Source organism: Acipenser ruthenus, chromosome 7 (assembly GCF_902713425.1).
Source record: "Acipenser ruthenus chromosome 7, fAciRut3.2 maternal haplotype, whole genome shotgun sequence".
NCBI lineage: Eukaryota > Metazoa > Chordata > Actinopteri > Acipenseriformes > Acipenseridae > Acipenser > Acipenser ruthenus.
In genome coordinates this window covers 9,767,119-9,790,717 of record NC_081195.1, presented here as the reverse complement: position 1 = coordinate 9,790,717, position 23,599 = coordinate 9,767,119, and the positions used below count along the sequence as shown (strand labels likewise).

At 40.4% G+C, this 23,599-nt stretch overlaps 2 protein-coding genes across 4 annotated transcripts in view; one reads left to right on the top strand and one right to left on the bottom strand.

The window, feature by feature from the left end:
- r3hcc1l (R3H domain and coiled-coil containing 1-like) overlaps nt 1-3,563 on the top strand; it is a 17,303-nt gene extending 13,740 nt beyond the window's left edge. Inside the window, exon 8 of the mRNA XM_034026238.2 lies at nt 3,166-3,563. The gene's annotated coding sequence lies outside the window, so the exon portion shown is untranslated. The remainder of the gene's footprint in view (nt 1-3,165) is intronic.
- loxl4 (lysyl oxidase-like 4) lies at nt 2,517-23,599 on the bottom strand. 3 transcript variants are annotated; one of them, XM_034026236.3, is made up of 15 exons: nt 23,261-23,396; nt 21,240-21,553; nt 18,514-18,695; nt 17,615-17,829; nt 12,462-12,500; nt 11,717-11,930; nt 10,976-11,156; nt 7,929-8,083; nt 7,396-7,563; nt 5,939-6,101; nt 5,541-5,784; nt 4,686-4,801; nt 4,260-4,396; nt 3,218-3,329; nt 2,517-2,916 (listed from the first exon to the last, which is right to left on the bottom strand). In XM_034026236.3, exons 1-15 carry the CDS (start codon nt 23,296-23,298, stop codon nt 2,846-2,848), a joined length of 2,349 nt encoding a protein of 782 aa, XP_033882127.1. In that variant the 5' UTR covers nt 23,299-23,396; the 3' UTR covers nt 2,517-2,845. The 3 variants fall into 3 exon arrangements, with proteins under 3 accessions (XP_033882127.1, XP_058882296.1, XP_058882297.1); XM_059026313.1 differs by having other exon boundaries at nt 2,517-3,329; nt 23,261-23,599; XM_059026314.1 differs by lacking the exon at nt 23,261-23,396 and adding an exon at nt 22,926-23,027 and having other exon boundaries at nt 2,517-3,329.

The following is a 23,599-nucleotide window of genomic DNA, read 5'->3' as shown; positions in this document are numbered from 1 at the left end:
ACACTGTCTCCCACTTGCTCACCATATCAATCCATATAGCAGGTTGATTATACAGTCTTGAAAATAATAAACATAGCGTTCTTTGAGTTGCTGGGTACACATATGAGTTTGTGAAATAAGGAGGATTGTTAGTTTGAAGATATTTTAATGCATTTCACACATCACGCTAACCAGGAGACCTTGAATGATTAAACAAAAGTACACAATCAAACTCTTTCCAATTGCTTCAGATTATTTTATTGATTACAAGTCATTGTTAAAGTAGGTGTGGGTAGGGACACCTGGAAGATTCTTCTACAACAGGTGCGAATCTAAAGCTGCATTTCCGCTGTCCAGACTTCGTTCTGGTAATTGTTTTTGGTATTTAACACAAATTAAATATTCCTACTAGCGTAAATTCTTACCTTTATTTGTGGGCTCTACAGGAATGCACCTGTACAGGGCAACACTGGGCAGTGGAAATGGAGCTTAGGAGATTCTTGTTGTAATGTAGAGTTAGTGCTTAGCATTTTCCCCAAGTGCTGTTGAACACAGTCTAAAATTTACTAAAGAGCAAACACTGAGCATTTTTTTTTAAAAAATAAAAACGCTTATTTATTTGCATTAGGTAACACACTAAAGTATTTAGTTGAAGTCATGTTTAAAAAAAAAAAAAAAAAATAATGAAAAGCTCTTAATACAGTACAAAAACAATCACACTGATTTAGTACCAAACTGTATAGATTAAAAAAATAATAATAATCTAATTTTAAGTATTAAGCCAGCTTTGTTTAAAGGAAAAACTAAAATAGCACAATTTGGCATTCATGTAAAGTAAGCTATTTTATTGCACGAGTACCAGTGTAATCTTTTCCAGAAAGGCTTGCATCACTTCTTGTGGATAAGACATCACTGACTGGAGGTGTTGTGGTTCATCCACGGACCTGCATAAATTACTGGACTTCTCTGTCAAATGTACAGCGCAGAAGTGATTTTTAAACGCGGAACTGTGGTGCTTAACGTAAATGTTACTGCTTTTACAGAAACTTCAGGGAAGGACCAATCAGGAGTTTACTTTTTTGTATTGATTTACACTGCAATATGTATTTTTGCAAATAACTTTCAACAGCGAGGTCGAGTAATTAAAAAAGATTCACCAAGTATATGGGTTTTCTGTAAGGTAATAGCTAATGAAAAAAATAATGATTTGCCGAAACTTATCTATAGACACTATTTGCCATAAATGGACTAACATATTGCCAGAATGTATTTTGATTAAAATAAATAAAAGCTGATGTCTTAAGCTACAGTGAAAATTGTATAATGGAAAAGGTTGATATAATAAACAAAAATGTAAAATTCAATAACTAAAATTGTAAACAAGTTAGCTGGATCTAAAGTCGAGGGATTTTATAAAACCGTCACGTGTATGCTGTACTAAAGTATGTTTGCATAGATTAAGAAGCAAAAGCAAGTACAAATTACAAAGTGTATTTAAGTTAAAAACCTATTGTTCTCTTAAAACAGAAAACACATTTTTGGGAATCCTACAGATTATGAACTTAAAGGGAAAAATTATAATAGAAAATGATTTTGTTTTGATGTTGCCTTATCCAAGTCAAGTGTATAATTTAATATTCCCAGGATGCCTGGATCTGTAGTGCATAGAAATCATAATATGCTTAAATTCAAATACTAATTTGCTGTCAAATTAGATTTTGTTTTTGTTTGTTTTACAACCAGGCTGTTTGTGGTTTCATAAAATGCACATTTTATTGCTTTAACAGTAATTTAGCTTCAGCTCAAAAAAGCTCTTTTAAACAAATGTTATTTCTTATAAAGCAAGTCCAGGTATGGGAAGTGTCCTCCGATCAAGTGAAGTAAAATAGTAAAATAAAAAGCATGGTTAGCTTTCCTTTTTATGAAACAGGCTGTACTCATTTATTTACCTCAAATCTCTGCTTTGCCTCAATGAGGAACTGCAAAATGCTGCTGTTCTAGAGCTTTAATGATTTAAGTATGACATCACTTCCTGAGAGTATAATTCCTGAAAATGTCCCCCACTTGTTATACTTGTGTGAAGAGACTGTTGGGGAATTTACAGTGACACATAAGTAGTTGTAGTTTGTTTCAAGATACTGTAGAAGCTTTAGGCTCTCCAGACATTGTGGTGCTCCGAGTAAAGCAGTACCCCATATTGAGAAAATATTAAAATAATGCATTTAGAGCTATATACAGTATGTGTTTTTGTTTCACCACCAATCTGGGCATAAAAGCTTTACCTGAAACAAATGGAATTATGTGAACACTGACATTTTGAGTATAAAATGTGTTATTTACACGTCCTCTGACTTAAAGAAATCAAAAAGAAAATCAAGATTTTGTCCCACAGAGTTTCATTCAATATGTCTATTTCTGTTCCTTGTGTTCTGTACAAGACAACATTTAAATAAAGTACTTCAATAAGGAATCAGAAACAGGCTATAGAACAAAGTCCAGAAAAAAAAAAAAAAAAAAAAAAAAAATATATATATATATATATATATATATATATATATATAATTTTTTATTTTTTTTATAAAGTTACTCTGTCCTAAAGAATTGTATGCATTAAAAAATAAAAACAGAAAATACTCAAACTGAAAGACACTGGCATAAAGATTTACAAATCCTACAGAAAGGATTCAAATGGATTTTTAAAGGAGCAACCTTTGTCACTTTAAATCCACTTGACTTCCCCACAAAAAGACTGCTGTGCTTTGTGTTAGTGTTGCACGTGTTGAGGTAAGTGTCAAGTCCAGAATTCAAGGTCCAGTTCTTCCCATTCCTGATTCCAGGTTCTACCAGGAATTTCCAGGGTGAACATTTAGATCAAGTTATTGGAGATCCGATTTTGGTGCTCAAACAGATCCTCAATTTCATCACTATATGCGTCTCCTGATAGATGAATGGGGGGAGGAAGGAATCAGAGAAGAATGACATTTTAACATTGGGCTACAGGTGAGATTTAACAATACAGGCATGTATAGAAGCCTATACATTGGTTAGCTATGTATAGGCTTCTAGAACTGAATATTAAGCATCATTATATAGGAGGGCTACAGCCAAAACCTTTTTCCTTTTGCAGCTCGATTGCCAAAGATACATAAATACAATTATTTATTTTGTGGTTTTTTTTTTTTGCAGGGTACAGCCACTGCATATGTGTTCTTTGCAGTGTGTGAGTTCAATACTGTACCTGTGTGACAGCCGTACATCCAGATCCGACTCCCATCGTATTTACACCGGCAGCGCATTACGTTGTTTGTGAAATCAGACTCCACCATGTCGAAGTGGGGATTTACTTCAACCTGGAGAGACCAGGAGGATGGATTAGTGAGGAAATTGTGCGTCCAGCACCAAACTTCTGTTTTATAAAATGTACAGATCTTCATTTTATTAAAGATATTTGCATTAAACACCTTAAATGGTATTTCTGTGGTGGTCTATAATGGCCCTAGTTTTGTTTTGTTTTTGCACAGTAACTTCTTTTTCCCATTAATCTCTAGCAGTGCTAAAACTGGAAATAAATGGTTAAAACTCGTTGCATAAGTGGTGATGTCATTCTTCAGAAATGCCAAGTTGTTTATCGTGCTATTTCACTGCTCTCTTAAATGGCAGTTCACAAAATTATACCTTATGAATAACTACTAGTTCAATCACTGACAAAAAAAGAATATGTTCCAGAACTTTCCCAACATCAAACTCAGCTCTTGTAAATGCACTGACTGTTGCCAATTTTCGTTTTTTATTACAGTGTACAACATGTTTTTATCTCTGTCAGTTACTGGTTTAGCTGCCAACAGGACGTGCTTTTGAATGAGGCGATGCATGTAAAAACTGTTTCAAGGAATTGAAATAGATTAATCCTTCAGCTCCAGTGTCTTTCTCTCTCCAATGGATTTGAGGTATTCTACGCTTACTTTCATCTGCCAGTCATGGTGCTGAGTTGCATTGTTTATCTTAGAAACTGTAATTTAGAATTGTAGCTGTTTGTCATTTGAAACTGTAATTGTACAGTAGAATTCAGTTAATTAGAATCGCAAATGTTAGTAGCGTACAACATATAAACTAAAATCAGTTCTTGTCAGTGAGTGTATATCGATAACCTATTTGAGAGAGAATATCCCTTAATAGAGTGCTTTGATTGTCTGGTCCCACTTCATTCTGGCACATTGCATGCTGTCCCCACTGTAAATCATTCAAATTTGCTTTAGTTTTGCACAGCTGAACTCTCCTACCTGGAAGATGTAGTCCCCTGGTATGACATCCGTGATGTCGACCCACTGACAGTCAATGTCGTGTCGATAGGTATCCCAGCAGCCCACAGAGATGCCCTGCTGTCCCATGTTAACACAAGCGTACTGTTTCTGCAGCCCTGCCAATTGAAGTAAGAGGAATGAACACATGCACTTAACCAGATGGTCACTAACAAATAGTGGTTCCAAAAAGATATTTGCCTGTGAAATTACCGTCGGTAGAGATTTGTGAAATGGACAATAGTGATTTAGTGGTTAGCAAGCCTGTGGAAGCAACATTTCTTCAGCAGGTTATTCTTAGACTGGGTACTGAATGTAAGAAGCCCTGTACGGTACGTAGAATTTAATCTAGCACCCTCATTCCTTTCAATGCCTCACTGTGATTGTAGACAGTGTGTCTGGGCTTACCGTCCGGGCAGTGGGTGTCTTCCAGACAGAAGCTGGCCTTGTGACCTTCTGCAACTTTGCTGCCATTGAGGGTCAGGAGGTCGTAGTGTGTGAACACCTCAATACTGTGGTAGTGCCTGCAAGGGAGGGGGGGGGGGGGGGGGGAGATACAACACACAAAAAGAGCTTTAGTTGTAACCAGTTATATTGCAGGCTTTTTCCAGTAGCAGTCTATAATAAACAGCTTGTTACCATATAAAACAAACCCCCTTCCCCACTGTAACTGGTCGGCACAGAAAGTCACTAGGGGATTAAAAGAGATGATCTCATTCCTGGGGCACGCAGTAAGTAAGGTGTGTTTCATTTTCGTGAAAACCTTTGACAGTAACCTCCTGTTTTCAGGCAGGTCGATTTGGGGAGCTGTTTATTTAACTGTTCAATTAAACACTTTGAAATACATCTTAACAGGCCACAGTTATTGCAGAGATCAACGAAGGGACTGGAACTCAATTATTCAGAAGGCTGACTGTGGCACAAGGGACTGCCTTGTTCCCAAAGAGTGTTGCTGTAATGATTTCAGGAAACTCATTTGGAGCTGTAAGACCTGGGGTTTGGGGATATAGGGCATGGCAAGGACAGCTGCTGAATGGTCTGCACTAAGGAGGTAAGAGAGACATAGTCACATGTATTCAACATGTTGATAAAAAAAACAAACATCATGAACCGTTGCACTGAAAAAGAATGGGAGCATTTGGTGGTGGTGATTTTATTTCTCTATGGAAGTGGTTAGGAATCAGGAGACAAGTCAATTTTAAGGTTCAGAGGTGAAGTTAAGGGACATTGATGGCATGTCACTGTAAAGGTGTGCAGCCCTACCTGTGGCACTGGTGCCAGATCCAGGATTCTCGAGTTGCACGTGGGCGGAAGTCAGCCCTGCCCAGGTTGTGGATGCGTGAGGAGAAGCGAAGCAGGCGCCGCTGTCCGTAGGGCCAGTTCATATGGTCCGCGGAGGAGGAGAGGCATTTCTCCTCGTGGGCGCAGGTGAGCAGGTGCAGTGGCCGGTCCTCCAGGTACGCAGACTCCTGGACCATCTGAGCGTTCAGAATCAGGTCCGGGGCCGCTGGGGGAAGACAGGAAAACTATTCACTCAAACCAACAATCACTAGAAACAAAGATGCAAGTCTTTCCCATTCCCCTATTCCAAAACCACACAGTCATCCAATCCCCTCTCCTTCTCCCTCTCCCTGTGTTTCTGCCTCCTGCTGGATACTCACTCTCACTACAGGTGACCCCTGCAGCACGCCGCCCGCCCCCTTGAGGGCAGTGTACCTGCCTGTGCTTCTGGCACTGCTGGATCGAGAGCTCGGTCCCGGAGCACGTCGTCCCGCTCAGCACCACCTCACTGGCGCTTGGGTCACCCTGCCAGTACCAAGTCTCCTGGAAGGACAAACACAGGCGTCACTGCCGAAGCCACAAGTATTGCATAGTGAAATATGCAGTTCTGTGCTGTATCTTTATAAAAAAGATAAGATTCTTGTATCTGTTCACACTGCCTAAACCAGATGAAATCTAGTTTTTAACTTTAAAAGGGAACTTAAAAATTCAAGCAGATCATTGTGTGATAAATTATCTCCAGACAGCACTATAGATCAATGTCTTTAGCTTAGGGCACTGAATTGATGACGTCAACGTGGTTGATAAAGATTTCTAAACATGGGCAGTAGTTTATTAACAGGGACGTTATAACAAATGTCTGGTAATAATATATATATATATATATATATTCCACTGCCTCAAAGTGGCAGGAGGGTGACAACGGGTTCTCAAGACGAAGTACAGCAGGGTCCCTTGACTCTGGCAGCTTCAACTATGCTGTGAAAGCTTGAGTAACATACTCGGACAAAGTGGAAGAGGCACTCAACAACCTGCCTGGCCAGCGTGGTGAGTTATGGCCAACCCCCCCCCCCGGCCCCCCGGCCGATTAGGCATGAAGGCAGAGGGTGCTAATAATCACCGGGTTACAATTTTAGGCTGCCACAGAACACAGAGCCTGGCCATGTACAACTGCAGATCTCTTTCAGGTGAAGCAAGACTTAGAAGAATCAAGTGGGACATCGTAGGACTACGGAAGTACGGGGAAAAGACGAAGGACTACTAGAACTCAAGAGTGGACATCTTTTTTTCTACCAAGGCAATACAGATGGACGAATAGGAGGTGTTGGATTCATTGTCCACAAGAGAATCATTATATAAATTTATATATATATATAAAACCCTGTTTATTTGTTTTAAAAAGTGCTTTCCAAAATCTTGCTGCCTCCACAGTCGGGTGTTGCCCATTAGTTACAGCTACCAGCTTGTCCATTAGTTACTGCTGCCAGGGTGTAACACAGTAAACAGGGCAGTTTGCAGTTTTCCAGTCACGTCTCAATGAGGTGTTTCATATCACTGTATCGTAACGTTCTTATTTCTTATTGCATCAAAAGGTTTATTTCTTGTCTGCGATGCCCATTGTTTTCATTTACGTTTCACAGTACAAAATGAGATTGGATCCACATGACCCTTTAAAACCTCCCAGTGAGAACAGAGATTAAATTCAAGAGCAGATCTGCCTGACGTACATCCACATATCAGTTCCGTAGATCAAACTTATGGTTATCACATTCTCTCAGACCTAGGTAGTTTAATCGGTACAATTAGGGCACAAAACATTATTTTTGCAGACACCCACCTGTAGGGCGTGTGAGGCAAATCCAAAGCCCACCTGTCGACACACCACCATGGCCTCGTTAAGACCCCAGGACTCGCTGCACACCGCACCCCACTGCTTCCGACCTCCGACCTCCATCAGCACCTCCACACGACCCTCCCCAGGACTGCGCCCCCCTGCCAGGCGAATCTACACAGCGGCAGAGGGGAGAGAGAACAAGAATCACATTGCACATCACATTTCCAATGCATATTCCCAAACAGTGTTTGGAGTAAAAGTAGTTCCACTAGTTATGTAAAGGATTGTTTAGATTAACTTTAGACACGGCTCATGGCAGTTTGTAGAGCCATTGGAAGGTCATACAAGGTTAAGCAGCTCTGTGATAAATGAAAGAGAACCAAACTTTATTTTTAAAACAATTGCCATGATTTAAAGGCCTAAAATTATAGCTTATTGCGGGAATGGAAAGGATGAGAAAGCCACATCAATGGGGAAGAATGGAGTGGGTGTGAACCAATTCAGATAAAGTCAGGAAAATGCTTAAATGACCTTACCTTGCTGTCAAGTCCCATCTTAGGCACATTGCACCTGACAGAGGCATCATTGTAGTGAGTGCACTCCCTGGTGGCCAGGTCCTGGAAGTAGCACTCAGTGATGGAGCGCTCATGCCCACTGCACTGCACTGTGTTTATGTGGATGGGGCCCAATCCTGCAAGCACAGCAGCCACATTAAAAACAATGAATGAAAGAAAAAGTGTAGTAAGTGAAATTGGACTTCCCTATAATAGTGTGAATGAACATCTCTAAAGCGGCAGAGTGATTTCCACTATGGCGTGTAAATGACTCTTTGCAGCCTCCCCTGCGTGCTCAAGCTGATGTGTTTTTAATGCTGCCTTCGGAATTGTGGATCCAAAACATAAAGGGGAACTGTTCCTGACTTGGATACGGTTTTCTGCACAGACAACAAACTCTGATCTTTTACAGCAGCTCCAGATCAAGCACACAGTTTCCAATCACACTAGCACCCCCCACAGCGTGCTGCGGTCCACTGAGTACTGTGGTTCACTGGGTGGGCATCCTAGGCAGTGAAGGATTGCCTTTCCTTTCCATTTCACAACAATAAAGATAGCAATCAAAACAGGTTGATACAGATCAGCTTCTCTGGTAACCTGGCTATGATTCCATCTGCTATGCTTCTTTTGGTATTTAGGAAATAGTTGGGGGCTCTGTTACAGGAGTACAGATACTTCTAGTTTGAGGGAGAGTTGGGGCTCTTTAACAGTAAGGTAAAGATTCAAGGAGTGTCAGGGGCTCAGATCCAGTGAGGTAGAGGGGGTAGATGGAGGGAGAGTTGAAGGCTCTGGAACAGTGAGGTATAGAGGGGTACAGATTGACGGAGAGCTGGGTACTTGGGTGTTTGTACCAACCTGATATTCAACATGCTACAAGTGCAACGTTTACAACACATTCAAATTATAAGAGTCGACCTGTTTCTGGGGAAAAAAAAACAGGGTTTTTAACCCTGCAGTTTGACTAGAGAATAAACAGCCCTTTATAGGGAGCAAATTGAAAAGCTTGTTCTTCCTGGCCAATTAAAGCACTTCCTCTAAATGACCATGCCAAGAAGCACCAGTTCAAGGCCAAGGCAATGCTTCAATTCCCAGAGGGAGGGGCATTTTAAACACAGGGATCCTACTGGAAAACATGGAGTGGGAGAGGGAGTAATTCTGGGTTTTAATAAGCACACACTTTTTAATTTAAACACCGCCCTTTTTTGAGGCAAAACTAGAACAGTCATGCATCTACTGACTGAAAAGGTCTTGTTCAAATGTGAGCATTTAGAGTCTGTGAGTCTGTGATAAGGACAACAAGTTAATACATTCATTTAGTAAATCAGCATTCAAAGCATAAGAGACAAATGTGTGCATATGTGTGTGTGTGTGTGTAAAACACATCCCAGTTAATGTTCATTTTTTAATATGTGAGATGTGATAAAAATGATTCACATGCCCACAGACCATGTCAGCAATTCCGGCTGAATCAAATCAGTAAAACACAGAGTTGTGCTTGATACTGAATCACACAAACTATCAACTCTTTAATTACCATGACGTATAAATTGCTTGTAAATTAGAAATCTACTTCAGTTGCAGCAACTATCACTGTGAAGGGTCATGTTGCTTATTCTGGTAATACATACAGGTAGTGGACAAAAAAATGGAAACACTTAGGTAAATGAGGGACACCAAGTATATTGAAAGCAAGGGCTTCCACACAGGTGTGGCTCATGCGTTAATTAAGCAAATAACATCCATCCCAGCATGCTTAGGGTCATGTATAAAAATGCTGGACAGTCCTGGTTGCCTATAATTATGGCTAGCATGGCTGCCATAATTATGAGACCTGCCATATTAGGAGACCTCAGTGACTTTGAAAGAGGGGCGATTTTTGGGGCGTGTTTGGCAGGAGCTTCAGTGACCAAGACAGCTCAGCCTGCTGATGTTTCACGAGCAATGGTGTCTAAGGTGATGTCGGCATGGAACTCTGAGGGAAAGACATCATCAGCAAAGGGTAACAGTGGGCGGAAGCACATACTCCAGGATCGTGATATCCGTGCATTAATTCGAAGTGCAAGGCAAAACAGGCGAGCAACTGCAGATCAATTGACTGCAAATTTCAACCTGGGGCGCGAGCAGGCAATTTCATCAAAAACGGTCTGCTGAGAACTCCACAGAGCAGGATACCATAGTGGCCCAACGCCCTATTAATTGACTTTACATTGGTGTTTCCATTTTTTTGTCCACTACCTGTATCTCCCATAATGAAACTCAGCACTTTATCTATGAGCTGCTCAAACCCACTACTTTCTATACCACAGACCAATTCTCAAAAAAACAATGCATTATCAGAACCTACTAGTTATCACAGACCCACTTAAACCTGCTGCCATCTACATTGTGATCCTACAGTCTAATTAACTCAGAACTACCATATTAGACACTGCAGCCCAGCACTCTCTAACCACTAATACCTTACAAAATACAGAGGGCCTGCTAATCAGCATTCATGCTGTTCAAACACACAACACACAAGTCCCATCACACTTCTCACTGCAAGATAAATCTAAAGTCAACAATTTATTGTATGCTACTTAGAGGAATGGGATAACTTCAGGGGTCAATACTTACAGGGCACCAAATCTCTAATGCTGTCAGTCCCTCACTATTCACAGGCACAGCATCCCTGTTCTTTAGCTGATTTGTTGACAAATATACAGGTAGGCTAAGGCAGGATTTCCCAATCATGGTCCTGGGGACCCATTGTGTCTGCTGGTTATCACTTACTTAATTAAACCCTTAAATTGAACTGAATTTGCTTAATTCAATCGTTGTAATTGTTTTCAGATCTTAAACAGTTGCAGACTTCAAGTTACTTATAAAATGTTATAGCTAAGTTGAACTCTGCAATTGTTTAACATCTGAAAACAAAAATTGGGAAACCCTGGGCTAAGAGACACATTCATGTGAGAAAGCTGCCTGACAGACACACAGACAGAGGTGTTCAGTCTGCAGCACTGGCACACAGAGAGAAACTGGCTGACCTTGCCCCATGTACGCTCCTCTCACAGCCTCCTTTGCTGTGCCGTACCCCAGCTCCCGGCACACCACGCTGGCAGAGACCAGGTCCCACTGGTGATCGCACACCGTGCCCCACTTCCCTTCACGCAGTATCTCCACGCGACCCTCGCCCAGCCGAGCGCCCGCCTTCAACCGGACTGAGGGCTGCAGACACGAAGAGAGAGGGTTATGATAAAGGTACTAATAATAGTCCTCAAAATCTCAGTTTGGATTTTGATAATGAAACTTTGGGTTGGGCTGTGTAGCTGAAGCATCCCCTCCCAGACACACAGGGCCATGTTATCAAAGAGTTTACTAAAGTCTTGAATTAGTATCAACATCTAAGTAAGTTCTCTTAAGTACTCTCAAGTTGTTTTTTTCTCAGTTTTGTACATTGCTGTTGGATCTTTCAAAAAATAGGAATTCATTAAAGACTGGATTAAACAAAAATATGGCCGACACTATAGAGAACTCGAATCAGTGACACTGAACGGTCCTCTAAAAAACGACAACAACCTGTAGCCACTTAAAAAACAAATAATTACAAAAAATGAATTTCTGATCATTTATTATTTGCTTTAGATGTCAGTCAGGGTTTCTTTTTAGTAAAGATACAATACTCTGTGTCCATTATTGATTGTTAGAGCATTTTATTGTTGCAGAACCTCTGTAAGCCTCTCATCTACCTTCTTCACTACCTCTCTTCCCCCTCCTCCCCCTCTCACCTCTCTGTGGGAGTGTGTCTGGCGGCCGGTGTTCAGGGCGTTGCTGAGCTCTGCTCCCAAGACGCAGCGTGTGATGGCGTGCATGCCTTTCCTGCAGGGGGGGCTGTTGCGGGAGATAGAAAGCTGGACCCGACAGTCTGACAGGCTAGGCTCGTTGCCATGGCAGCTCACCTTCTCCACCCAGAAACTCTTCTTCCGGGACATTGTGCCGAGTCTGGGAAGAGGGGACATTCATGTACCCAACAAGAATTCTTTATTTCGTAAGTAATTTATTGCTATATCATTTTACTCAGGGTATACATTTTGACCCGCTAAGATAAAAAATCGGGCCCTATTCACAGTGCTTACTTTAACTTACTTTTAGTGGCTGTTTTCATGAATGACAAAGATTGGCTTATAAGATCATCAACGGTCTAGAACAGCTTCATGAATGTAACTTTATTAATTGACAATGTTGTTGATGTCTTTTTTGTTAAAAGGGCAAATCATATCATTAAGGAATCTTAATTTCTAATTAAAATTAGGCAACATGATCTGAAAGGTACACAAAGCCTCATATTGAATACCCCATCAGCTAATTCCCTCCCCAAACTGCATTAGACATAGTTAAGAGCTCAACAGCACTGTACATTGTAAATTAATTTAGGCTGACTATCATTATATAGAACTGCACTGTAATACAGTATAAAGTTTACACCTGCAATCATTTTAATATAGGTGATACAGTTGTTTGCATTTAGAATACCTGGTAGTTGGATTGTTGACCTTGGTATCCCAAAGCTTTCTGTAACAGAGAAAAGTCAGTTTTTTGTTATTGTTGTTTTTTTCCAGGGACAATAATATTTGTTGCTTATGAATAATTTAACAATGAAAACAATAATAATCTTTGCATTTTACAAAAGTAATTTACATGTACTGAATATTCATAACAGAACAGCAGCACACTGACTACCAAAATGAAACAAGAGGCGCCTTGGAAGCGCCTGTCCCGCGTCCGCGCCGCGATTTAAATTGTTGTTGTTGTCTTCAGGTTACCGTATAGTTTACAGACAAGCTCAAGGTCCTTGACATATAACTAGAAGTAAAGGGTTGGAGGAGGAAATGGTTGTCTATCTGGTTAAGCCTCATGATTTTAATTTCCTGGAGTTGCCTGAAGCATTCAGTTTTTATTTTATTTACTGGAACAGTCTGTTTATACAGAGGAGAGGTTTTCCCACAGCTGTTTCAATGTGGTCACTCCACATTCTAATGTCCCCTAGTTTTAAGCCTTTACACCAAACTGGTATGTCTATTGTAAACATCCACCCCACAGAGACAAAGCGGTTTTGTGGTGAGGTAATAGAGAAACAACGCCCTGGGTTCAAACCCTAGCCACGGCACAGTCTAACCATAACAAGTGCAAATCACTCAACCCTTTGTAAAACCAGTAGGATCGCACCCTGACCCCCACCCAGTACATCTCCTATTGGAAAATAATTTCTAAACTCAAAAAGCAGACAGTGGCCTCTGGCATGCAAACCGGGCTTCCTTTTATAGACAGTTCTGGATGTGACCGTTTTTCAAAACAAGAAAATATGGTTGGGCACACCACGGGATGTATTTCAATGTGCCTCCAATTGCAAAATGATTTCCTAACATTGCACCAGCCAGCCACAGCTGGCACTAGACAGCACTTGTTTATCACCTTCATTTGGCCAATTTGGGAGGAATTTACAGATAACTGCATCCAATAATACTACCCTTTCATACAAAAACAAAAACAAACATACACACACACACACACATATATATATATATATATATATATATATATAGACACACACACACACACACACACACAAACACACACACAGCCCTCCTAAAAAACTGCAGACAAAAACTTTCCATTACTTGGTGAAAATTAGAGCCTATTATGCAATGCGTATATAGGGGTTAGGGATAGGTGTGTGGGGTAAGTTCCCTATCCTAGTAATAACAATTTGTACAGATCCACACTTTTAGAATATACAAACTATGAAAATGATGTGTTTTTAATTTGTTCTGAAAATCTTTGCTCTAAGTACCACCTGCCTCTGTCATTATAGCTTGAGTTCCACCCCAAGTTTACAAACCTCAGAGAAATGATACATTTCAGGCTGCTTCTGAGGTTGTTTGCCCTGGCAACGGTAGCCAAAAAAGATTGTTTTCTTGGCTCCAATGCAATGCTCCCCTTCTCCTCAGCCTCCTAACCATCACCCAAGTGCAGGGTTGGGATCACTCTCATTAGAGGTTACTTAATCTGCACCTGCCAGCTATCAATTTGCATGTTGTTGAGAGAAGAGCACTTTCATTGTGGAGACTGTGATCTGGATCATTTATCACACCAACACTGAAACGCCAGCACACACATAAGCTGAAAAACTCATACAAAATAAATCATGCTTCTTCTGGATGCCCCAATGAATAGTTATATTGGTGTTTCATTTTAGATCATTTTGCCATTTATGCATCAAACTTAAATGACTGCCAGCTGCGTAGCCCTGTACTATGCAACATAACTAACCTCACTAAACTATGGGTGCCATATACATTTGCAAACTATAAAATAAAAGCATGTGGCACTAGTAGAATCATTTTGACACGTATAAAGCCATCTGAACAAAAAAGAGGCCCCTTGTAATTAATTGTAAAGTGAACATAATTCAATAAATGAGCCTACTCATTTGTTTTACAGCATTCACTATAAAATGTGTTTGGAAAGTCCAATTACATCCAATAATACTAGCTGGGCAGGGAACTAGCAGAAACAGAATAATGTCCTATTAACACAATTAGCTTAAAGGTTGTGTCTTCTCAATGTATTTGTTTAGTGACAGTCAGCAGATTCAGTGATGCAGGGCCATCAGTTAGTCTGAAAATGCTGGGTATAACCAGCAAGACACCATGTGTGCAATAAATAACATAAGCTACCTTAAATGTCAAAGGCTGTATGCATTTCCTTCAAATGTAAATATACTATTATTCTAGGATGCGTGGTTGTGACAAAAGCCTTACAGGCTCCTGAGTGTTGTGCTCTTCTAGCAAGTTAAAATAAACAGTAAGGTCACAACATCTCCAAAAACACACAAAACAAGTTCTACTCCCCAAGTCGAGACTGAACTAGGGGTCAAGAACACATATATCCCAATCCTACAGCATAGCACAGAAGTGACTTCTGAAGCAGCACTAGGCTGTCAAACGCAGGCAGTGTGCAAGTCAGCCCCACGCCAGAGCCTTCCTGCACCCCGGCCTGTCTTCATGTGTACAGTGTTTGAGCCAATGGGTTCTGCTGACACAGCAGGCAGGAGCAGGGCGCAGCTGTAATTGCACCCTGTTTGGGGAAAAATTAAAAACACAGAAAAACGCTCAGCCCTTTTCAATGTCTAATTACAGCAGCTCTAGGAGGCTGCCAAGAGACAGAGGTTGCTAAATTATAGGAGTTGCTGCTAAACAATCTAGCAGTGTGCCTTCCATAGAGCGACAAGTCTCTCTCGGACCTGCATGCTTACGCAACACCGCAGACGTGACTCTGGGCATGGACGCAGTCTGGGTCTTTTTTACATAGTCTAGAAATAATCTTATGGTAATACCCAACCAGGGTAACTACAGAGACTGGTATGGTCAGTACTGCCTTGGGCTTGTACTTTCATATGTACAAAAAATGTAATTTGTTTTTACTATTTGTGACAAATGAACGCTACATGTGGTCCAGGTTTAGGAAATCTCCCTATGTTTCAAAAGATATATATATTTTAAAAAACATTTATACATGAAACGTACATACAAAGGCAGTAAAACATGTGAAAATCATTACTTAGTTGCTGTTCTATAGACCAGTGGATAGCGCATAAATAAGTCATGATGTCACTGGATCAATCAGGTACAGCAAGCCTCCATTTCTATCACTGACCTCAAGCTTTTCCAGTGGTAAATCTAACCGCTTAAATGTAAACTCCCTCATAATTAAATCTTTTTGTGAGGCTTACAACAAGCACATGGTGCAGTTTGTTATTAATGTCCTTTGTTTTATAGTCTTACTGTTACTTACAGACTAAACCTTGTTCTTTTATTTCACACTGACTGGACCCAAACAAACAGCTCTCTTTAAAATGCAGCCTTCTACCCCTACTCATCTATTACTCATCTATTAACAATACTCAAAGTCAGCTCTTTGTACGCTTGAGAATGCAGCTCATGCAGGTAGAGTTAAAATGAATGCAACCACATTTTCTTTGTTTCTAGCAATCCATTTCAATGGAATGGAATGTTTCGAGGTGTTTAACATTATTTTACAGAAGAAATACTTTGGGTTTTAATGTTCAAGATCTTAAGCAAGGTAATGAAGGTTTAATGAAAATAAGGCTGGCCATGATAGAGGTTTTACCCCATTCTTGAACAGCCACAGTTTCCCTGACTTCCAATAGCACCGCCATCGAGACCAGGCAGTGCACCCTGTGGTTCACCCGGGTCAATGGGAAGCAGTGTGGCCTAGTGATTAGAGCTGAGTGTCAGAATGGCAGTCTTGAGTTAACTCCAGATCATCTGTGTGACTACAGGGCAGGGCTTGGTCATCAGAGTTTTTTTTTTCAGAAATACTGTAAAGAAGTACTGTACTAGAAATTAGACAATTGGCCTTGGCCCTTATGAAACTGCAGACTCTGAGATGGGATTGTACAGTTCTGTATAGCCAAGGCAATTGCGGAAAATTACATGAGATGTCTGTGGTGTCTGAAAAAAAAAAAAACACAGTCACTAAATATATAATGGCTTTTAACAAATTTCTGTCTGGCATTAATTATTTAGTTACTGAACTATTAAAAAAAAAAAAAAAGAGCACACGCACTTGCTTGACTAACTAGGTGCATTGCTAGATAATATCATTTCCCCTCACAGAAACTATGTTCTTTTTGGAAAGCTGATTTCTACACATCCTTATCAAACACAAAATTGTTTAACATGTCTAGTCAAAGGAATTGCAGTTTCCTAAGAAGCAGCCCTACAGACTGGCATCTACAGTATATAACTGCTACTGTGGTAATGGACACTCAAGGACAATTACATAACGGACCAAGTGTATGTGTGTACTTAATCAGAGGCTGTAAACAATCACTTCATCGGATATCCTCTATTATATGGGCTGCTTTCATTAATCTTGGACTACCTAATGTTATTTTTGGTAAGGCAGTCCAAGTAAATGCAGTGTTTAAGTAAATGCATTCATACATTTGAAACTGATCTAAAGTGATTAATGAAAGCGCTCACTTTTATTTTTTTAGTATATTTAATTTAGCTCTGTTGATTTTAGCAGTTAATTAAAACCCCAAGAAAATACTCACAGTTCGTCCAAATAAAACATGTTGTACCTTTTACTAGATAACCAGAAACATTTTGTATAGTTTGCTTTGAGGTTGGATATAAACTTCCATCACAGAACACCTGAGCCTTAGACAAACTGTAGAGTTTCAGGTTCAAGTGTGGAAAACACGGACTAGCTCAAACTTTGCAACAGAAGTCCATCCACATTTCATGGCTCACAGAGAGAGCTTGAGGATCAGACTTGGGAAAATGCATGTTAAACTCTCCTGCAGTCATGAGTCGTGTGTGCTTTTGTGTGTGCTGCATGGGAACAGTGGGACACCACAAAGGCTTTTAAAAGAGACTGGTACAGTAAACATGCAGGGCCTCTTGGAGAGGGATAAAGAAAGCTCCAGCAGACTAGCACAGCTATATTTACACTTCAGAGCTCTTCCCAGAACCCTCTAGAAAAAGTGTGTTCGTCCATGTGGCAGTGAAACAGGGCCAAACACGCCCAGTCCTGGCACTCTCACAGAGTGGAGCACAGCTGAAGATGTAATCAGCATTTTTTTTTTAAAGACTTACTTGTACATCTTGGTGTTGTGCTGAGCCTCCAATGGGAAACCCAACATGCCACACACCACCCTGCTGTTGTTGAGTGTCCAGCCCACATCACACACCTGCCGCCACCTCCCAGCATGCTTCACCTCTACCACGCCCTCTCTGATGGGCGCACGGCCCTTAGCACCAGTCATAAGTGGACGGAGACGGACCTCCTCAATCTTCACTCCGCTGCCACCCTGAGTAACAAAGAGAACATGGGCTGTTTAGCAAGGAAATCACTCTCTTGGTCTGAATATGGGCTACTGCGGACTAGAAGGCAGCGTGGTCTTGTGGTTAGAACTGAGGGACAGAGACAGTGTGGCTGAGTGGTTATCGCTGAGGACTAGAGAGGCTAGAGCAGAGGACTCAGAGCTAAAGAAGACATTCTGTTGCCAGTTAAAATCTAAATTTGGGAAATGCCTCGTAAAGCTGTTTTCTTAGTGCAGACCTGAGCCTTGTTGTACATTTCCTGCCTGGCATGAGCTCCTGTTTGAGTTTGGTTTGGGTTTCCTTGAATCATGCCCGAGAGCTTCTGTCCTGCACCGCTACCAGACACCTTGACATGCTAAATGGGAGGCTCTGTGTCACACAAAGTTCAGCAAGGGGATGCTTGGCAGCAGTACTCTCTCCAGGTGATTTTTTTTCAGGAGAGGTTGAGAGATCACAGCAGCTACCGTCACTCAACAAACAAACACTTCCTGGATGGGAAAGGCTCGCTACTGATGTCTTTTCATTTCTCAGAAATCTGATACTGGCTGCATTTATAACAGCTGAAATTCTGAGAATATGTCTGAATTGTTCCTCAGCTGGAACAATTAAGCTGTACTGTAACCTAGTCTCAGATTAACAACTACAGTAGGTAATGCACTCTGACTGGTTACCTGGCTAACAATGTTGACAGGACGCCCCCCTTGCTGACTAATCACGGGGCGCTTTTTCTCGCTGCATATCACGCCCAAGTCCTCGGTGTGTTCGCAGTCGCTGACCCCCCAGTCATTGGCGCTGCACTCCACCAGCGACTTCTCAGTGCCCTTGCAGCGCACATTATCCAACCAGATTGGACCTGGGCGGGGAACACGCAGGAAACAACAATATTATTATTTGAGGACAAGTACCCACACTGCACTGCACTGCACTGCACATTATTCACAACCAAAACTAGCCTTCCAGGCCATTCTCCTACATTTTGCTGAGAAACAGGGTGTTTCCTAAACACTCCCTTATACACATGGTCAATCTCTCTAGTTTATCAATTACATATTAAGGGCAATTATTTAATTTGTTCATGTCAAATAACAATTAACTGTTTTGAAAAAGGAATTATTTAAAATGTAAACTGGGTAACACTTCAAAATAATGACTGCAAATGTAAATGCATTTCAATTGAGTTTCATTGAATTGCATAGGAGTAATATCTGAATAGTAAATGTTTTGAGGTTATTTTGTAATTAATTTTCTAGTCCGGAAAACCATTTTTAAACAATGGCCACCACTTCATAATGAATTCAAGTGGAACACCACAGGAATAGCCGTCAAGGCATTGGAATTTGCGGCCGTTAATTTAAGTGTGACTGTGAAGTGCTCAATACTAAGACTTTTCTAGCATACACCTTTGCCTCAACCTAAATTCAAGCAGGAGACAGTGTGTTTTCATTTCTTACTGGACCAGTTATAAAACACAATGAAAATATGTGAATGGTGCAGAACAGAAATAAAAGAGAGGAAAGAAACAAAACTGCATGTAATACACAATATAAACAAGAGTCTTAGGTCACCAAAGTCTTGAGACCTTTTGCTGTTCAAGCGCCAATATCTTTGAATTCCCTAAATGCTGAAACCAGCATCCACCTCCGGTTATCCAGCTTCTAGCTCCTCAAAACATTTACTGTGGCGCGCCATGGAAAAAGACAATAAAATGAGGTGAAAACATGGCAAATCATAGCCAAGTACATGTAGGGAAGTGTACAAAATGGGTATTTCTCAGTATGCAGATTATGCCCTGCTTGGCTGCTGAGTGTGTAATAAGCTATGGCACGCTCACTGAGATGGCCATTCCAGTTTAATGATAGCATTGTCATTATGTTTATAGTGCATTTTATTGACGTTCTCAGTTTAAATTAGAGGACAAAGCAAGAAGCAGCAGAAAGCAGTGGTGCAAAGCCAGAGGCCAGAAGCCAGTTTGAGGATAAGCATCAACTAAAAACAATACTAACCCTTATACAAGTTCCCCATAGTAAAAGCATAGCAAAGTGTAATAAAGCACAGTGAAAACATGACAAAGCACAGGGAAGCATTGAAAACACCAGCAAGAAAGGGGGAGGCATATTCAAAAACATAGCAAACCAGGGTAAACTATGGCAAAGGCATGGGAAAACAGCATAAATACCATGCAAGAAATACAGTGGTCAACTTTTATAAGGGAAATCACTTAAGCTATAAATGTACAACACTTATTGAATTATTTATATTACACATGAATTTAAGTTTCCCTTCCCCTCCACTTTCTTTAATGTATTTTAAAATAAAATATTAGGTAAACACTAGTGAAGTGAAAAAGTACAACACGGAATGACTGTGCCCTATTCAGCTTGAGAGTTTAAGTTCAATAAACTACATTTAAATCGACTCTTTCAATTACTCGTGAGTGAATAGGGCCTGCTATGTTAAAACTAAAATTGCTGTGGTTTATTTAATGTCAGTGGTTCAAAATGTATTTTTCTTCTTGAAACTGAAAGTCGACAATATTTCACCATATCTGTCATATAGTACCAGTGTCTTGCCTTATTTGGTTCAAGTTTTTTTTTTTTTTTCAGAAACTGTCAACGTACAGCATTTGACCTATTCAATAATTCTTTGACAAAAAGTACATTCTTTTGGGGAACAAATCAGTAGAATAGAAGGCGACACTGAATGTGACCTGGCACCAGGGATGGAAATAAGACTCCCACTGCATAGCAGCCTGATCCATTCCTGGTTTTGCTAGGTTTAATAAGACACCTGAGCATGGTACATATACATTGTGGCTAATCAAGCTCGCAGTAGAATCTGGAATGGGTGAAATTGCTATGCAATATGAGTCTTATTTCAATCCCTGTCTGGCACTAACTCCACTCCTCACTTTAGTATGAATAATAACTTGTATGTATTGATTTTTCTAGAAAATCTCAAATGACCAGGTCACAGAATGCTTGCTTTAGCTGACCCGGTCAAAGTTTGTGTCCCAAACTGCTGTCTGTTTTTGTGATTAATAATTAATAAACCCCCCAACGGACCCAAATAAGGTTAAAAAAAAAAAAAAAAAAACTATTCCATGAATAGGCCTCCTTCCATATTCCAATTGCACTCTAATGAGTCTGAACTGCATTGAGTCTCTACTGTTTCAACTAGCACCAGGAATGCACACACCCCCAATAGAAACTCTTCAAATGAATCCCTCAGTCAACTTCAGTAATACTTTACAAAAGTCTATAAAACTGAAGGGGGTGCTTCTGATGTCAGTTAAACAAACGTTTTATTAAATCGTCTTCACCAAAAACTGCATGCATTCCATTTGTCTACTTGAGTTATAAATAAAGTGCCCTGATCTGTATCAGCCACCGCCACTCACCTTTGCCAACCCCGTACCTGGCGCTGTGAGCCCAGGTTTGTGCGTTCTCGAAGCCAAGCTCTCTGCAGGCAACGTTCGCAAGGTTGATATCCACCTCGTCATCACAGACGGTGCCCCAGGTTCTGTTGTAATAGACCTCCAGCCGGCCCTCGTTGGGATTACGCGTCTCCCCGTTCAGCCGCAGCTTGATGAGGGGTGCGCGACGGTTCCGAGGCTGCTGTCCTGCAGCGGGGGAGGTCAGGGCAGACAGAAGTAGTAGGGGCGTTACAGACACGAGGAACCCCAACATCTTGATAACGGGGCCTGACAGAATCCTGGAAAAGAACGTAGAAAACGTGTGCAGAAATGTATTGGGGGAGCCCCATTATGTATCAAGTACAAAGGCAGCATTTAAACATCTGTGTAGTGAGTGTATGTCAAATTATGAGGTGAAACGTCTAGACTTCAAGTAGCCTTTTCTGTATTGTAAAAGTGGAATATTTTACAGTGCAGCTCAATTTCAGTCTGCACTTCATAATGAGGCTTCGCGATTCATTGCACTTTCACTGCTTTGACATAAGGGTATGCTGATGATGGGTGAAATGAAGCTACTGAAAATGAAGATCTCTATTAGGTTGTAACTCTAAAGAGATCCGCATGCCAACTTTCTTCTAAAGAATATAAACGTTATAGCATGAGAAAGGTTGAAAAATTATAAATCAACCACAGTGCATGCAAAGTAATCTGCAAAGCCTATGATACTTATTAGTACAAAAAGAAAGTTTATTTTTAGTACAATACTTAGCCTATCTACATACATGCCAACAGTCCCTATATGGTCGGGACATAGTCCCGATTTCCTAGCAAATGTCCCGCGTCCCGATGCATAAAATGAAAGTCCCGATATTTACCCACAGGAAAAAAATATAAATTATTCTGAACAGTAGTTAGTGAAAACACTAAGACTGACACCCTCTGGTGAAGACAAGAAACTGCAACTCAAATTGAAGCAGGGCTCTTGCGTTGAAAATCCTACAACTATGGCAAGCACTTCTAACATTTAATCCTCGATTTCTGACATAAGCATTTCTATTAAAACTATTACATAGCAGGTAAAATTAGCATAAACTATATAAAACATCAAATCCCAGTGTAAAAGATATTTCTGTTTACATAGTATTCATATCACCCAAAGTTCTTTACATACATGTATATCAAAGAAATATTTAAGACATACCACATAACATGGCTATATGTATTGACTAGTGTATTGTAGGGAATATCACCAGTCTCAAACAAGTGATGTATTACTGTATGAAAGCATTATGATTAAGTAAATTATTTTAAAAAAATACATTACCTGAAATTGAAAAGGGTATAAAAAGATTTTAAAAATATATAATCAGTGTTACTGTAGCATTGTGAAAAGCATCTTTTGCAATTATTAACAATCTATGTATAATGATCCTGCTAAAAAAGCAACAGAAGTTTGGAAAAACAATAATAAAAATGTTGAAAAATGTAAAACGATCATTTAATTGAAAATAGGCAACAATTATAAAAAATAATCTTAGTTTTGAAACTGAAAAAAGTAAAAATTAAACCCCAAAAGCTTAAAAAAAAAGCTTAAATATTATGATTATAACACAAATGTTCAAAGCTCTGAATATGCAAATCCCCCTAGCATGCCAGTGAATGAGTACTCACCTGAGAGCAGTGTGGCAGAGAGCAGCCTCACTGTGACTGTGTGTGAGAGCGGAGAGTGTGGATTAAGGGAGTGAGCTAACCTTTCTGCTCTCCATCCCTCTTTTTCAGCCTCCCTCTTTCTCTCCCTCCCTTCCTCCTTCCCTCCCTCTTTCCTGATGGACTCCAGTTTGACTTTGAAACTTCTCAGAAAACCTTCAATCTTATCTTTCCCCAATTTATTTCCATTTCCCCCCTTTACTATATCTTCCCATTTACCCCCCTCTCCCTACCCCCCCTCGATTCTCTCTCTTTATGATTTGTTTTGGATCAGTATCATTACAATGTGTATGTATTACCTCCAGGCTTGTATCCCCTTCCGTCTGTCTTGTAACATTGACCTTTTTGAACAAATCTCCCTCCTTCTGGTCTGTTCAGGCTCAGCCTCAGCAGTAACATCCTAGCTCTGTGTCATCTCCACAGCTATTGTGTCTCACCTAGGAGAGTGTCAGTAATAGACAGTGCAGCTGGGAACAAAACAGTTCTCTGGCTTCTTACCAGGGGGCGCTATTTAAACACGCTCTAGCACTCAGTAACCAATACCTTTGGAAATTGTTTTCTGTTCTGAGAGGAAGCTATTGAAAGCTGTTGGATCAATGGCCCTGGAAACAGAAGCTCTCTCTTTATCCAAAGAATGT

Excerpts from the sequence above, each read along its gene's own strand:
- loxl4 (XM_059026313.1), bottom strand. The coding sequence starts at position 23,298 with ATGTTACAAGACAGACGGAAGGGGATACAAGCCTGGAG. Across the intron at positions 11,931-12,461 it reads GTCAACAATCCAACTACCAG|ACTCGGCACAATGTCCCGGA; the intron begins GTATTCTAAATG and ends CCCTCTTCCCAG. Across the intron at positions 5,785-5,938 it reads AGGGGTCACCTGTAGTGAGA|CGGCCCCGGACCTGATTCTG; the intron begins GTGAGTATCCAG and ends GTCTTCCCCCAG.